Source organism: Microtus ochrogaster, chromosome 4 (assembly GCF_000317375.1).
Source record: "Microtus ochrogaster isolate Prairie Vole_2 chromosome 4, MicOch1.0, whole genome shotgun sequence".
NCBI lineage: Eukaryota > Metazoa > Chordata > Mammalia > Rodentia > Cricetidae > Microtus > Microtus ochrogaster.
In genome coordinates this window covers 47,713,157-47,729,468 of record NC_022011.1, presented here as the reverse complement: position 1 = coordinate 47,729,468, position 16,312 = coordinate 47,713,157, and the positions used below count along the sequence as shown (strand labels likewise).

Sequence of the window (16,312 nt, the reverse complement as noted above, 5' to 3'; positions counted from 1 at the left end):
GAGGCAGGCGGATCTCTGGGAGTTCGAGGCCAGCCTGGTCTACCAAGGGAGTTCCAGGACAGGCTCCAAAGCTAAAAAAAAAAAATAAATTACTGTCTCCACCGTTCCCTCCAGGGCTAGGGCTTGTTTTATAGGTTGTTAGCAGATTGAGTCCTGAGCTGACTTTTATCCAGAAACTGATACTGTCGTCACCAACAGGAAAAGTGACTCCAGAGAAAGGTTCCAGCCTGTGTGACCAGCCGGCTTGAGGTCCTGGCTTAACCGCAGTCCTGGATCAGTTTTATAGTTTTCATTACAAGCAAGAGTTCCCTGAACTAACTTTGTCGCTGGGAGGATTGTCCACATCTTAGCAACATGACACAGACTTTCAGACTACCCCATGAAACACCTGGGTGACTTCCCACAGCCACATCTCTCCGGTGCTGCTGGTATTTAGAAATGCCTGCTGCAGTGTCTCTTGGTTCACAGTGTGACTTCCTTTCTCCATCAGTGCAGTGGTGCTGTGGAGCCCTTTGATATTTTAACCAATTACGTTCGTTTTCATTGGTGCATTATTGCCATGAAGAACAACTTTGCCTCTTTGTCTTCATCTAATCCTCCCTTTAGAAATAAATTCCTTGCAACATAGTGTTAGCAGCAGTAGCTGACATAGCTTACAATGTGTACTGTGACAGAATGACCTGGGATTGATAGTCTAATGCCTGCTGCCCTGTACTGATGGGCTGTTCTTTCCCTCTTGTCTCTGCAGCTGCAGTACCACGCAGGTCTAGCATCTGGCCTTTTGAATCAACAGTCCTTGAAGCGCTCTGCAAATCAGATGGGTGTGTCTGCCAAGAGGAGACCGAAGGCCCAGCCAACCACTCTGGTTCTACCGCCTCAGTGAGTGAAGGGTTTGTGGGGAGCTGGATTTACACCTGCATGAACTTTACTTTGTGCTCTTTTGGAGCTGGTAGGAAGGTTTTGTTTTCTTCCACACAGCGTCTTCTAGCAGGACTAGAAAGCATCGCATATCTAAGGAGCAGCTGTAACACAGTTCCTAGTTGTCGTGTCTAGCATGTAACTTTGCAGCTGGAAGTTTTAGATGCTTTATATCTTACTATTTCCTCAGCCCTGTCCTGAAGCTGCCAGAACACTAGTGGAGCTGGCCTGAGCACTCTGGTGAGCACAGGCTCAGAGTACATGCTTAAGCTGGGGTAGCATTTGAGCTGGACTGGCTGCTGCCTTCTCCTAGTAACATGTGTGCTCTTGCTTCCTCACTAGCAGGGATAATAGGCCCAGCAGACCACGTGGTGCTTTTCTTCTCCTGTGGACATCCCTGTAGCTACCAATTCCAGAACCCTAGGAGAGTCCTCAGGTCCTAGTCTGTACCCACGCTGCTTTTAACCCTATGCTGAGTACTTTTCCCACTTCTTCAAACAGTTCATTTTAGCCTGGTGTGGTGGCCTGTGCCTGTGAGTCCCAGCACGTGGGAAGCTGGAGCAGGAGGATCTCTGTTTAAGGCTACCTTGGGCTATATAGTAAGATCCTGTCTCAAAAAACAAAACAAAAATCTGTAAGAACAGCAACAACAAAACCCCACAATTTTCCAGCCCGTGAACTTTATTTAAGTAAAATCATACACTGTCATTTGTACTATTTCTGTGTGTGTACATGCACACATGAACACAAGTGTGTACAGGGGGATTGAACCCAGGGCCTTGTGCCTGCCAAGGATGTCCTTTTCCACTGAGCTGTTTCCCTAGACTTGGGGGGGGGGCATGAATGTCTTATTTTCTACTTGGTATATAATGTTTGTCATCTCAGTTGGTTCACCAACTTGGCTGGCAAGCTGCATGCTGAGAGGCCTTGCTAGTAGGTTCTCTCCCAGTGTGCACACTCCCAGAGACTGTGTGTTCAGATGGTTCTCACACCATCATTCTTTACCCTCGCCTTTGCTCCTGTCCTTGGCTGTGAGCTGCATCTTTCCATTGACTACTCAAAGGATCGTTTGCACACAAGATGTTCATATTCACTTTTACTCATGAGCTCACTGGTTTTGTCTGGTTAGCAAATACTTGTGCCTACTATGTGCCAGGCAAGGTTCCAGTTCTTGAGGCAGTAAGTACGAGCAAGATGGCCTCCAACACCATGGTTTCCAGTTCGAATTAATGCTAGGAAAAGAATGGATAGGAGTAAAGTGGGGAGGAGAGGCCTGCTTAAATAGAGTGGTCAAACGAGGACTCAGCTGGCCGTGCCCTGCAGCACAGAATGAGGAACGAAAAGGGCTGGGGAAGGTCACTGAGGCTCTTTCCAGCAGCAGGTACATGTCCACGGGTGTCTCCATGTTCAGCGGACCCTCTCGCAGTCTGCATCTGCCAGACAAGACAAGCATGAGCAAGCAGCAGTCTCCCAGTTGTTTTCACGTGCTGCATGTGTATATGTGTGCTCTGGTCTTTGAAAAGACTGACTTGAGAAGCAGAAAGCTTCTTGTGGAGCGTTACTCTGTTGTTGCGTCGCGTTGACTCGGTGACTGCATATCTCAGCACGCAGCTCCCCAAAGTCTGATGGGCCTTGTAATCTGTCATTTTCTCTGCATGGATTGTCTACTGAGGCAAGATGTTTGGCAAGAAGTGAAAGACTTTCTAATGGTCCCATAAGACCGAAGCCAAAAAGTGTTTGTTGCTAACTCTCTCCTGACAAAAGTCAGTTCTTGGTCCATCTGTTCACCATTTGTTAATTTGCATTGGCTTGAAACCTGTTTACAGGTGACATGCTATTATGAGGACACTTAGAAGCTATTTTAAGCACCGAGGCAATCAACAGACACTGTTCAGATGCCAAAGGGAAAGAGAGAGAGAGGAGTATTCACAACTGTCACCGTACATTTATAATAGATCACTCAAAATACTTGGTTTCAAAGTGAGAAGTGGTAACGGCGTCCTAAGAATACAGCAGCGGAATGATTTCCTGTCCGCTGGAGCCATTTCCTGCGGAGATGGACTGCTCTTCTCTCACACCTCTCCTCTCGGGGCTCTCAGCCTCCTGGAACCCCTTCACAGAACTACTGCCTCGTAGGCAGGATCTATATCCAGACTCCACTCAGCTCTTCACTGTGTTTGATGTTGGCTAGGAATAGGACACAGCATAACTGGTGGCCTGCTGGAGTTATTAATTTTTTAAAAAGATTAAAAAAATAAATAAAAAAATAAAAGCTGTAGGTAATAGATGTGTGATAGATGTAAAGAGAAACCCAAGGCAGCAAGTACATCACGCCGTCCCAAGGAAGCCCCTTTAAGGTCTGGTGGGTATTGTTTAGACATTTTTTTCAACACACACACACTCACAATTATTTTTGCATAGAAAACTTTCTATAAGGGTTCAGACTGAGCTCTTGTCCTCTTCCCTGTGCTAGTGTGTTGTGATGGTCGCTGATGGAGAAGGCGCATGATGTGCTCTCTGAGGTCGTCAGACTGACATCTTAATAGTGTAATGGCTGTGCCTGCCTACAGGGAGGTCCTCATTGCAGCATCCTTATTATACATTGTATATATTATACAATGTATACATTATACATTGTCACCATAAGTTCACTTTGTCCTTAAGAAAATTCCCGAGAAAATTCCCAGCACTCAGGAGGCAGAGGCAGGCAGATCTCTGTGAGTTCAAGGCCAGCCTGGTCTATAGAGTGAGTTCCAGGACAGTCAGAGCCATTACATAGAGAAACCTTGTCTCAAGAAACAAAACGAAAGAAAGACAGAAAAAGAAAAATTTTTGAGCCCCCTATGAAACATTCAGATTCACCAAGGTTGCTATGTTAATTAACTGCCTGTCTCCCCACCCCCAATATCCTCAACTTATTCTTTACCTAATGCTGTCAGATAAATTCTTCCTGGATATAGTGTTATTGTTAGCAATAAGCGGTGTTCTGTGTCCTGTCATCCTGGGTCAGGGTTCTGGGTGGCTTGCCTACGCAGATCTGACTCAGTCTTCCAGTATGTTCTACCGAGACACTGGCTAGGGCCATAGTCATTAAGGGCTCAGCTGAGGTCAGGAACTGTTCCACCAAGGCCACTCAGTGACCCCAGCTGTGTCCTCTGACTATGGCCTTGGTTGGTGTCTCATTAGAACATTCCAAGAGAGTTGAGCCTCAGGCAAGCCGGTGTTGGCTGATGACGGGAGGTTGTGTTTCTTTCCCACATCCAGGCTCTGGTATGGCACTGGCTTCTCCAAAAGCAGCTAAGAGGATGAGCCAGGAGGGGGTTGTCCTTTTCCAGCTTGGTCTCAGAGTATCTGTTGTCTGCCGTTTTCTGCAGTAGAAATGAGTCGCTGAGTCTAAATGTCATTCAACAGGAGAACATGGACATCCTTTATAAGAGAAAACATGGCGAAAACCGTGTGGACAGGATTTAAAAGCTTCCAGTTGCCAGTGGAGACACTGGGGAAGGATGGCTGAGAGCAGCCCCAGTCAGGTCTGGTTACTCTGGTCCACAAGGTCCACTTTGTGCATTGGGCAGGGAGGACTGAGGGTCCTCTTGACTTTGATGAGACTAGAGACAGGTGAACAAAAGTCACAGGCATTATAAGAGCGTGTGCCAAGTCCTGTAACTGACAAGCTCTGTAGTCCCAGTCAGGGTACGAGCACAGGCAATCGTCCCCTCCATCACTCTACAAGAGACTCTCGAGATCAGGCTTGTTGGCTGTTGGGATTCCATCACAGAAGAAGGGGATGGGGGCTACTGATCCCTCACTTGAGGTTCTGGCGGTTCTCTTCTCCATCTCCTGGCCATTTGCATGGAATTCTGCCCTAGCTGCACTTGACCTCGTGGCATGGAGTTGCTAGAGTGAACTGAGTATGGAAGTTAGCTGTGTTATGGAAGTCATCTTCCGTCCTGGATGAGACTTTGCTATGCATGGCTGCTTTGGGAACACCCATACTCTGAAGCTGGATTAAACTTAGTGGTTTTCCAGGTTGGACTTTTTGTGGAATTGAACTTCGGTTTGTTCTTGGTATTCTGTAAGGAGAGAGTAGGTGTGTGTAGACAGGTCCCCAAGCAAGAGAGTTCCTGTGTCAGGTACTGGAAGGGATCCTCTTATGGATGCCATGGAGTCTCACCAGGTTTTCCTCCCAGGAGCTTTGCCAGGCTTCCAGGTTTCTAAGCTAGGATGGATTTTAACAGTGAAGAAAGCCCCAGGGGCTTCCTGGGTGTCTTCCTCTCACAACCCCTGTGCTCGCCCTGTGCAGCCACCATAAACAGGAATATGGGACAGGTGTAGAATGTGCTTCACATGTGCTGGCTTGGACAGTAGTCACCTGGAGACATGATTGCTCCTGTGTTCCCTAGGATGAGTGAGTGCTGGGATTAAAGACACATCCACACCCCTCAAAGACACATCCACACCCCTCAAAAAGCTTGCAAAGAGATAGAAATGTTTCCACCGAATGGAGGGTGCTCACAGTGCGCTGCTGAGCACTCTGCCTCCAGCTGTCTGAGTGCTTCTCCTCACTGGCATCTCTGGCAGAAAGCTCACAGTGCGCTGCTGAGCACTCTGCCTCCAGCTGTCTGAGCGCTTCTCCTCACTGGCATCTCTGGCAGAAAGAGTGCTGTCCATCTTGAAAGAGCCTGTCTCCCTGTTCCTGGGAAGCAGTACCCATTGGCCCCTTTGGATTGAAGTTAGCTTCTAGAGTGGCTGTCTCATTTGTTCTGGACATCTATATTTAATATGTCAGGAGTATATGTCAGTATAGCTATGCTGTGCTACTCCCAATAGCAGTTTTGGGTGTCCTTCTTTGTTAACAGGGGATGCTAGGTTGGATCCACATTGTCAGGCTGAAGGGTCCACAGCTAATGGCATACCGGCTTTCAGTGGCCAGAGACAAAAGAGTCCTCTGCTCCAACTCAGGATGCCTCGGCCTCATTTAGATCTGAAGAAAACCTAGTTCCTCTGAAAGGTTCTTTTGAAAACGCTGCCTGGGTCAGAGCATCTTTTCACCACGCTTTTCTCTGTGAAAAGATCTGAGCTCCATTCCATTAGGGCATTCCTTGGAGAGGAACAAGCCATTCTCCGCTCGTTGCCTGTTCTTCACTGTTTCCCCATCAGCCTTTCTGTTCCAGCCCATACCACAGTGTTTCCTTTTCTTGGCTTGTTCCTGTTAGTAGGTAAAGATGCTTGTTTAAAGCCATCTCCTGGAGGAACTCTGCTTCTGAACACCCCTTCCCACGTCACACAGCTCTGCTTTACAGCCAAGCTCTTAGAGTCTTGTCTCTGCAACCCCCGTGTGGTCTCTGGTGTTCCCCCAGCTGCTGTCTCTAGAACATCATGCAAATGGATGCAGAATGTGCTGTCTGTTTCCCATTTGCTCAGTGCTTAGCTTTTGCGAGTCACTTACATTGTGTATATCAGTGTTTATCCCATTTGATGCTGTTGTTTTCTTGATGTCCTTTGAACCTCCCCGTGGCCCTTCCTCAACATGTTGTGTGTTTTCAGAATTACTTGAGACCCTCAAGGGTGCTGTCTTCACACCCCATGTATTTGAGGAAATAGCATTGCCAGTGGCAAACATGTGCTCCGCAGGTACTGGAAAGATGTGCCATCAACTCAGGGCAGGGAGATAATGGTACTCTCCTTAACCCTTGCTTGAACATAGACTGCCGCCTTCTGTAAGCCACTGATGTTGCTCTGGGAGCTGAGTCAAATGAGGCGCATCTCCTGCTCCACTATGTTTCTGGCTCCCTAGCTCACCCACTCGCAGTTCCACGTGCTTGCTTCATTCTCAGAGGCCCACACTGTCTTTTGTTTGGTGTGAGACACCAGGAGTCAGGGAGCAAGGCAGTGGCCTTGTGTGTCCTGGGTGAGAAAGATGAGTGAGTGGAGCTTCTGGGGTCATGGATATATCACCAGCAACACAGTGCTTGTGTAGGAGACTGTCCTATGGCTTGCTGTCTGTTGCCACTTTCTCTGATTTGAGGATCTTTTTAAAAGGAGGTTTTGTTTTTCCATCTTTGTCCCCCTTATAGATGTGAAGCTCTACTGGAAAGTCATCTCTGGTGACCAAGAGCGTGCATCCTTGTAGTGGTGGTGGTAGTGGTGTCTTGAACTTCCTTTTTTTTTTTTTAAGACTACTATTTTGTTGAGGTCAGACTGTGGTTATTTGGTGATTAATTTATATTAATTCACCGGCCCTGATGGTGACAGGAACTTGACCCTGCATCTCCTTTCAGCAGAGCCGAGTTCAGCCTGACCTGAGCAAAGCCACTGTCAATAGACTCTAGCTCAGGCCCTCTGTTGGGAGGCTTTTCCCAGCGTGCAGCAGACCCAGCCTGAGCTGGGCTGTGCCAGAGCGAGTGTTTGGCCTGTACTGATGTCCCACAGAGGAGGAAAGCGTGCAAATGAAAGTTTGCCGAGTTTGGGGAAAAGTCTTCAAAACTTAGGTGGAAATTCACTAAGTCTTCTTTCCCCCATTGGCGAGCATTAAGTAACAATATTCATTAAATACCACAGAGAGGCTGTGTAATAAAGAAATAATCCTAGGCCTAGGTGGCTGCAGTTCTCCAGAAGAGCTGAAATTGAGAATATAATTAAAGATTAAAACATTGTTTGCATTCTAGAACATGGAGAAATCTTTTTCCTCCATTGCGGGACCATATTAATAAGGAGGAGATCAGTTTCCAATAACTGTTGCCGCTGAGCTCAGTTATTAGCTCAGCCCGTCACGCCTGGGCTTCTGACTCGGGACTTTCTCCTCCAAGACTGGATGGGAGCGTCAGCCTCCCTCAGAAAGCATTTACGTGGGCCTTGGAGGTGCCCAGAGGGCAGAGAGCTGCTGCTTGAGCTCGAGGAGCTGAGTTCAGGTCTCCAGCACCCATGCAAGCAAACCCCGCTGTAGCTCCATCTGCTTGATGTCCTGAGTGTGAAGAGCGGTGCTGAGATGGCCAGAGTTGCCTTTTACAGGAATCTCAAACCCTGCAGCCACTGCTGCCCTCTCTTGTGGACACAGCAGTTTCCAGTCTATTCCTTTTAGTTTGCATGCAAAAGTGAGGATATTGGTGGGAATTCTGCTGTAGCCAGCTATGTTTATAACTATGGCTAAAGAGCCACCTCAACCCAGGCCCGAAGCAGTCTCCAGAGCTTCTGGAGGAAGTCTAGACATTCAGCCTCCCAGGGCCTAGGGCAGGCCAGAGGCTTTCTCCAGCCAGCCTTGCTCACTGGCTTGTAAAAGCCTAACAGCCCAGGCAACATTTCACTCCCTGTTTTTGCTGCTGTTTACACCTGCTTGTTTCCCACTGGTTTTGAAATTGACTTGGAAAGTATTTTGAGGCCAAGGGTGTGGAGACTTCCTTCTGGCTCTATGTCCTCCCTGTTCTTTAGAGTCTCTATTTGGGGAGAGACAAGCCCATGATCATTGCTATTGTGCATATGCCCTCATGTTATTGGCGGGTAGAGGTGGAAAGAGTCTGAGTCTGTGTCTAAGGGGGAGTCAAAGTGTGATGTAGTTCCTGTGAAAGAGTGCTCCCTCACTCCTCACTCAGCCCAGGCTTCTCCATGGCATATCACCCACACCTAGCTACTCCACTGTATCTCAAACGCTGCTATGTGGCTCCCTGGCTGATAAAGCTGAGACCACCGCACCCCCGGGGTGTGTGTGTGTGTGTGTGTGTGTGTGTGTGTGCGCGCGCGCGCGTGCACGCACGCTCATGCTCATACCTGTGGAGAGCAGAATTCAGTCTCTGGTATTGTTCTTCAGGAGCTGTCCACCTAGTGTCTACCTTGTTTGTTTAAGTCAGGGTCTTTTACCAGGGCCTGAATGCTCATGACTCTCCTAGAATGCTGGTCAGTTAGCGCTTGGCATCCTCATGTCTCTTTCTCCCCAGTGGTGCAATTTTAAATATGTAGCACCATACCCAGCTTTTTATATAGGTGCTAGGGCTCAAACTCAGGTCCTCATGCTATGTGGTAGCTACTTTAACTACTGAGTCATCGTCTAGCTCACCAAGAACACCTACAAAGCAGTTTCCATGTGTTCCCAGTACCCAGGACTTGTAGTGAACTGTACCTGTAAGTACTGGATGTTTAAGTGACCAGGAACCAAGTGCTGTATAGACAAACAGAAGTGGGTTGTGGGGGGCAGGTGCAGAGGTGGGCTTGGAACCTTTTGTGAGGACAGAGCCCAAAGGCCAGCCTTAGCACACTATGGAATAGCAGGCCCTTGGGGTGGGTGAGCAGGGCGCAGTGTGTGGAAAGTGGTATATTAGGAAGATGAATCAAGTGGCAGGTTGCAGATGAATAAGCTAGTCCTTTGTAGCTGTTTAAAAGATAATTGGTTCATGTTACTTATCTTTTATTCCCTCTCTTTGGGCAGGAGAAAAGTCTCTGGGAGAAATAAACGAGGAATCCCTCATAAATATTAATGCAAAAATCTGTCCATGGAGAATAAATATAGGGACATTTTGTTTTAAATGCTCTATATCGTTGCGATTCATTAGCATATATGTTGTAAAAGCCGCTTCTCTTCCCTTGAGAGAACTGTGTTCTGTTCAACTAATAGCCACAGACCAAGATCTGTAGCTTTTTGGGACTGTAATAATTGAGACATATGGCAGAACTTTGCTCCCTGTTTCAGCCGGGGGTTCTGATCCCCTGTACTCAGAGGTGCTGCCTGTGGCAGGGTGCCTGATATCCCCAGCCCCATTCCCATCCAGCCTCCATCTGGACCTGTGATCCCCACCCCTACCTATTGTTTTCCATGTACCCATGCGTCCTTTTCACTCAGAACAGGTTAGGTGTGTGGACCTCCAGGCCAGGAACATCATGGCACAGAAAAGACTTCCGATAAGCAGGGGGAGAGATGAAGCTTTCCTCTCAAGGCATGCACATCATTAGGTGCTCACAAATCTCAGGCAGAGTGATGGATGGACCACATTTACTTTAAATACACCAGCATCCTGTTGCCAAGTACTGTGGTCAGCATCCTACCGCTGTTGGAGTGGGGTCATGAGACTGTCTTTCTGTGGATAGTGCTGCTGGACCATCAGGCACACTGTACTCTTGCCTGCATTCATATGTACATCCATGCCCCTTATCTACAGAACATCTTCAGATAACGGGAACTATGAATACTGAATCTCATGCGTACACGTACATTTTCCTTAAGTGCCCGTGTGATGAAGCCTAATTCCCATGTTCCCCACAGCAAGGAGCAGTGCATTTTCTTCCCAGTTTCTCAGACTGAGGTTCTTATTTCACAGATCTTAGGAACCTCAGCATCTTTTTATTTTTATTTTTGAAAATCAAGTTGGAAACTTTGCTTTTTCACTTACAGGGAGCCCTTTCCAGCTTCTTTGGCAAGTCCAGGGCTGCTGGCATGACTTGAATAAGGGTTCTTGGAATGCAAGTTCTGGGATGCTGACTGGTAATCTGACGTTTCAGACTGTGGTTGACTGTTGGTACCTAAAAGAGCAGACAGGAAAGTTGTAGGTACTGTATCTGAAAACTTTAGGATAAAAATCTTCTGTTCCACAACAACAACAGCAATAACAAAATAATGTCTGGAGAAGCAGGCCTGGCTGCCCCCAGTGCAGTCTTAGGCAAAATCTAGGGGAATGCACAAGCCAAACGGGGGGTGCCAAGGGAGAGCAGAGTTCTGGTGACAGCTCTGTCACACCCTGCCCTGTTGACCTCATGGGTACCTGCAGCCCTCAGTGACCGGCTCTAGTCCTGGCCCCGCTCTCAGCTGCCCTGTCATGTATTTGTCTCGGACTACATGTGACAGAGAACTGAGAAACTCGGTGTCCTCTGTAGATACTGAATCACTGCGCTGTCGCATAGACTAGAAAACAGTAATAAAGAACCTAGCCATTAAGCCCCGAGTGGAACGTGGCAGCCTGCAGAATCAGTTTCAAATGATATTTCATTGCGCCCTCTAATGCATTTCTCCTTTACAAGGTGATTTTATCCAGGAAGACAGCTGTCTGCTGTGGCTATTGCATCACTGGCCATTCAGGGCAAAAGGAGAAAAGAATGGGTGGTATCCCAAGGCTCATCAGATAGGTGCTGATCCTTTTTATTTTAATTTCTAAAAACATTTTTTTTAAAACATTGCATCAAGTTTGAATCACAGTAAACAAAGCTATGGCTTCATTATATGTTAGATTTTGCTTAGTACGGTCTTCCAAACAGCAGACACGATAAAGTAATTGAAAGTAAAGGGTATTTGTTTAATTCTTTTGCTTAACGAAGAGCTGGAGCCTGGGATTATTAGTTTTCACACCATAGGGTTCCCAACTAAAGCTGGGTGCAAGTGAGACTCTTTGAAATCCTTCTGTTCTGCCTGAGCTGAAAAGTAATTCCTGTGATCTCCTGGTGTGTTTCTCTCTCTGCCACACTGGTCATTAGTAAGCCATAGACTTCAGTCACGAAAGTCTCCACGTAGCATAGAGGTGATGAAGAATTAGTGAGCCAGGAACCCAGGTACAGTGACCTCTGTGAGCCTGGGTCCCAGGAAGCTGGAGTCGCTGAAGGTAGAATGGACTTGTAGTACCTTCCAGTCAGCCCAGCACTCACTGCCGGATGGACACACAACAGTTCTCAACAGTAAAACCGAGAAGCACTGTTTGCTGCCCCTGTCATACTGATTGCTAGCTTGATTGGGACATAAATCTCTCCAATTGAGTTCTAGTGTGGGAAGAATCGGTTATTTTCCTTCAGTCTGGAGGCATGGTGAAGGCAGTGGAGATGTGTTGTTGAATGTAGAAGTATAGGGAGTGGGCACTCAGAGAACTCGGTGAGTGCAGAACAGGCTCCTAAGAGAAGGGGCCCAGCCAGCCAGAGATAGCCACAGCTGTCCACTGAAACCACATTGGATGCTTGGGAGAGAGACCCAGACATCCCAGTGTTAACAGCTCCCACTGATACCTGAGTTCTCCAGGAAAACCTGCCGGAGCTTGTATTCACTGTGAGGAAAAAGTCTGCAGAGCTCACTAAGGCCATAGCCGGGGCCAGCTGGGTTCAACTCAGGAGAACATGCAGACATCACCATGTCGTCTACTTCCAGCTCCTTCATTCATTTTAGCTTGTGACTTCAGAAAGGCTGAAGGTTCCACCCTAATTCTTCACTATACTAGTTTATATATTTATAAAATATATAAATTTTATTCATGCAGATAGTCTATATAACTAGGCATGCTATACTGCCCTATGGGTACTTGAGGATTTATGTGTTTATGAAAATCACAAGTACACAATTTAGATTTTTAAAATTTTGTGGGTATATGTACATATTTGTATACATGTGACAATTTAGCTTATTTTAGATCTGATGTGTATTTTATAGCCATTATTTAGTAGCTTTATTGTATGATTAAATTATATGTATTTAAATTGTGAAATTATACAAACATGTGTACCTCCTTTCAATAACTAAGAAGATTAACATTATTTTCCACCTCCAATACTGTCCCATACCTTTTATCATTCTTTGTGTACACTAGTTTGCATTTTCTAAAACTCTATGTAGATGAAGTCATATAGCATGTACCCTCATTTTTAAAAATCTGTCTTTATTTCTTGGCATTACCATTGAGATTTAGCCTTATTGTTCGCGTATAGGGTATTTCTTCTTGCTACTATATAATAGTCTTCTGAATATTCCACGATTTGTCCCTTTATCTATGATGACATTTGGATTGCTTGGGTGCAACATGTCTTTGTGTAGACATGTGCTTCCATTTTTCCTGTGTAATGGCTTTGAATTACAGTATCTTGGTCACATAGTGGATGTACAGTTTTACCTTTTTAGTAAATTGATACTCAGTAGTCAAGGTTTGAAATGAGACAGTGTGACAGGGAACTGGGGTCCAGAAAAGGTGATATGAAGGATGTAAGAACCTTTGAGGATCTTTGGACCACTTCTTCTACTGTGTCTATACCTAGGGGTTGAGAGAATGGGATGTGTACCCTCTGTATTTTGAGTGTTCCTGATGGACAGCTGCGGTGAACGCTATAACAGAGCTTCCCAGTGACTCCCATTTCCCATCTAGGGTGCTGTGTGTTCTTAATCAGAACGTAAAAGATTCCCCATTTCTCATAAAAGGCAGAGTGCTTCCCTGAATGTTTTCCAGAGTTGTATTGAGAGGACAGGTGCTCCCCACTCTCACCGTGACTCCCACAGGCATGTCCCTGATGACTAGTGATGCTGACTGAACTCCCAGGTGTCTTCCTTGGTGAAGTGCAGGCAAGGGTCAGGCCTTCTATTAGGGTTGGTCGAAAAGGCAGCTCAGCCTTTCCTGTGAAGGCTTCACAGAGGCTTTAACACAGGGCTGTTGTAAACACTATTAATTGCAGTTCTGTGGTTATCTGCTGAGCACCTACTGTGTGCACATCATCCCTCAACTGCCGTGGGAAGTTCAAAGGAGATAGATAGAAACCAAATGTGCAAGGGTCTAAACATTTACCTGTGGTTTTTGTTCCTTAGCTTCGGGCTCTTGACATCTTCCTGTGTGGATGTGATACCTGTGGTCTGGAGTGACTGATGGTGGTGATAGGCTTCTAGCAAGTTTGGTTTGACATGTTTGTGTCAGTGTGTGTGTGTGTGTGTGTGTGTGTGCTTCTTAATCTTTGAACCATTGATGGCTAAATTCATTCTATTCTTGCTATTCTTTTGGTTTGCTTTAATTTCGTTTATCAAGACCCATCCTGCTCTGTACCCCTTGCTGGTCTAGAACTCACTATATAGATCAAGATGGCCTCAGATTTGTGTTGAGCCTCCTGCCTCTACCTCCTGAGTGCTGGGGTTACGAGGGCTGCTACACCCGGCTTAAAGTCACATTGTTCTTGTTTGTTTGCACTAAGCTCTACTTTTATGATTCAGGAAATAAAGCCTGATGTCCATGCTGGATGCTGAGTGCTGAGTCAGCTGTAGGGGGCAAGTAAACTCACCTGTAATCCAGAGGAAGGCCAGCTAAGCAGTGATTCCTCCTGCTCATCTCATCTCTCTCTTGTTGCCCAGTGACCTCATCTTCAACCTTCTGTAACTAGACTTGGGTCTCAGGTCAAATAAAAAACAGCTTGACCTTGAACTATGGAGGATACATTGCCATAGTATAGGCTGCCACCAGATTTCCATTTGTACCCAGTGTGCAGAGAGACTCCAGTGACATCATGTCCCCAGGTCTTTTTCCCAGTGTGCTCGGTGCTCAGGTACACCTCTGAAGGACTGTGACTCTTGGCCCTAGGGACTTTCCCCACTGCAACTTTTCCAGCTCCCCATGTGGTGGGTAGATCTGAGGACTTCTTGTCGTCAGAGACTCGCAGGGTATCACAGTGCTCTATAGAAAGTCATCCTAATTCTCTCCATGCTTACAGTAACATTTTCTTATTAGCAGCAGTGCTGTGAGCATGGCTTCTAAACTCTGACTCTAGAACGCTCTTCTCCATATGTGGTGCATAGGGAAGGGGGTTAGGCTCGGGCATGCTGGGAAAAAAATGTAACAATGAAATTATGTAATATGGCCAGGCGGTGGTGGCGCACGCCTTTAATTCCAGCACTCGGGAGGCAGAGGCAGGCGGATCTCTGTGAGTTCGAGGCCAGCCTGGTCTACAAGAGCTAGTTCCAGCACAGGAACCTAAAAGCTACAGAGAAACCCTGTCTCGAAAAATCAAAAAAAAAAATTATGTATATGTTAAGTAAATTGAAGCTGCCAATTATATTTCCTCCTTCCACCTCCTCTTGCTGTCGGTTAAAGTAGTCCTCACCCCCATAGGCTGTGTACAAACCTGACTTTTCCACATCATATGTGGGCTGGAATGACTTTTTACAAAATAACTGGGTTTTTGGCAGATTTTTATTTTTAACAAAGGAGCACTTAGAATTTAGAGGACCCCTATGACCAATTAATCCAATGCAGTTTGTTCAGCAGACATGCAGACACTACACAGAACTGTCCTCACTCCAAAGGAATGTCTGTATTATTGAGGAAGCATATTTGGGGCACCATGAAACCCAGACTGGAAGAGCCAGGAGGCGTCTCTTCCACCCTCATCCTGGGTCAGGGAAACTCCAGCTGCAGAGAACTTTCCCGAGGTCGTCAGAGCAGCACTGCTGACAGTCCGCCACGCCTCTTCTTCTCCTGGATAAGACACAAGCACAGGAAGACTAATCCAGGCTAGAACGCACTTACATCTGTCTTTCCTCGGGATTTTGCAAGGTCTGTGTTTTGCTGTTCCTGGAGGTAATGCTTGCTAGAGAGCTGTCTGTGAACCTCGCCTCAACCCGGGGCTTCTGATTGACTCTTTGCAGCTGGGAGGGTGTGGTTGCCTCAGTTGCAGAGCTTTAAGCTTCAGTGTTCCTGGTGCCCTGGAGCTTTGCCCAGTGTACACTGCTTTTTGGCAGAGGCAGTACTTTATCAGCTAGGATGAGCAGATACTTCTGTGCTACAAATGAGTCTGGATTTATAACCTTAGAGTTCAAGGAATGAGATGACAGCTCACTGGCCAAAGCCAGTCAGCCATAGAGGGAAAATGAACATGACCGCCTAGGGTGCCTGAGTCATTCTGGTAGGCGCCGTCACTCCTCAGCTGTACATGTGTTCACACTGGAGCTCACACTTGGTCCACAGTCTCCAGATTCCAGCAGCTCCACTTGCTAGCAGTACAAAACATGGCTGCTGCAGTGTGGTGTGTTTATTAAGGTTCAGTGCCTGGGAAAGGAAGGGGAAGAACAGGCTAGCCCAGAGGAGAACAGTTTCCCTACATCCAACAGGGCCTTGGCCTCCTGGGAAAGTCCGGAGCCAGTGCTGTCTGGCACTAGGCAGGGAGTGCCCCTTGGTATCTGGCCTCACTCTGTCAGGAGGCTCCAGCTGCTGGGGTGGGCTCTGAAGGAGCTGATGCCCCCACAGATTGCCACAAGAGCGTCTTAGAAGAGGACTCTGTGGCGGAACCCCACCAACCCTGGTCTTTCTCAGCCTCAATACTGTTACCACATAGCGGTGTTTCTGAATGCTAGACATTGATACGTGGCCCGCCCCAGAAGTGGCATGCTTGCACACTCTCCCAGCACCAGTAGTGACTGCTGCTGCTTTCACCGATGCACAGTTGCTGAGTGTCAGCTGTCTATCATATGGGTGCAGCACATGCCTTAGTCTGCCTGCAGGGTCCTGCTGTCCCCCCCTGTGCACTTAGAGAGCTGTTCCTCCCAGTGCTCCTCCTGCAGGGTCCTGCTCCCCCCACGTGCACTTAGAGAACTGTTCCTCCCAGTGCTCCTCCTGCAGGGTCCTGCTCCCCCCATGTGCACTTAGAGAACTGTTCCCCCCAGTGTTCCTCCTGCAGGGTCCTGCTCCCC

At 47.1% G+C, this 16,312-nt stretch overlaps 1 protein-coding gene across 1 annotated transcript in view; it reads left to right on the top strand.

Moving 5' to 3' along the window:
- The window catches only part of Med27 (mediator complex subunit 27), a 190,152-nt gene that overhangs the window by 66,804 nt on the left and 107,036 nt on the right, over positions 1-16,312 (top strand). The window contains exon 3 of the mRNA XM_005346174.2: positions 749-879. Coding sequence (XP_005346231.1) covers positions 749-879 — 131 coding nt within the window. The remainder of the gene's footprint in view (positions 1-748; positions 880-16,312) is intronic.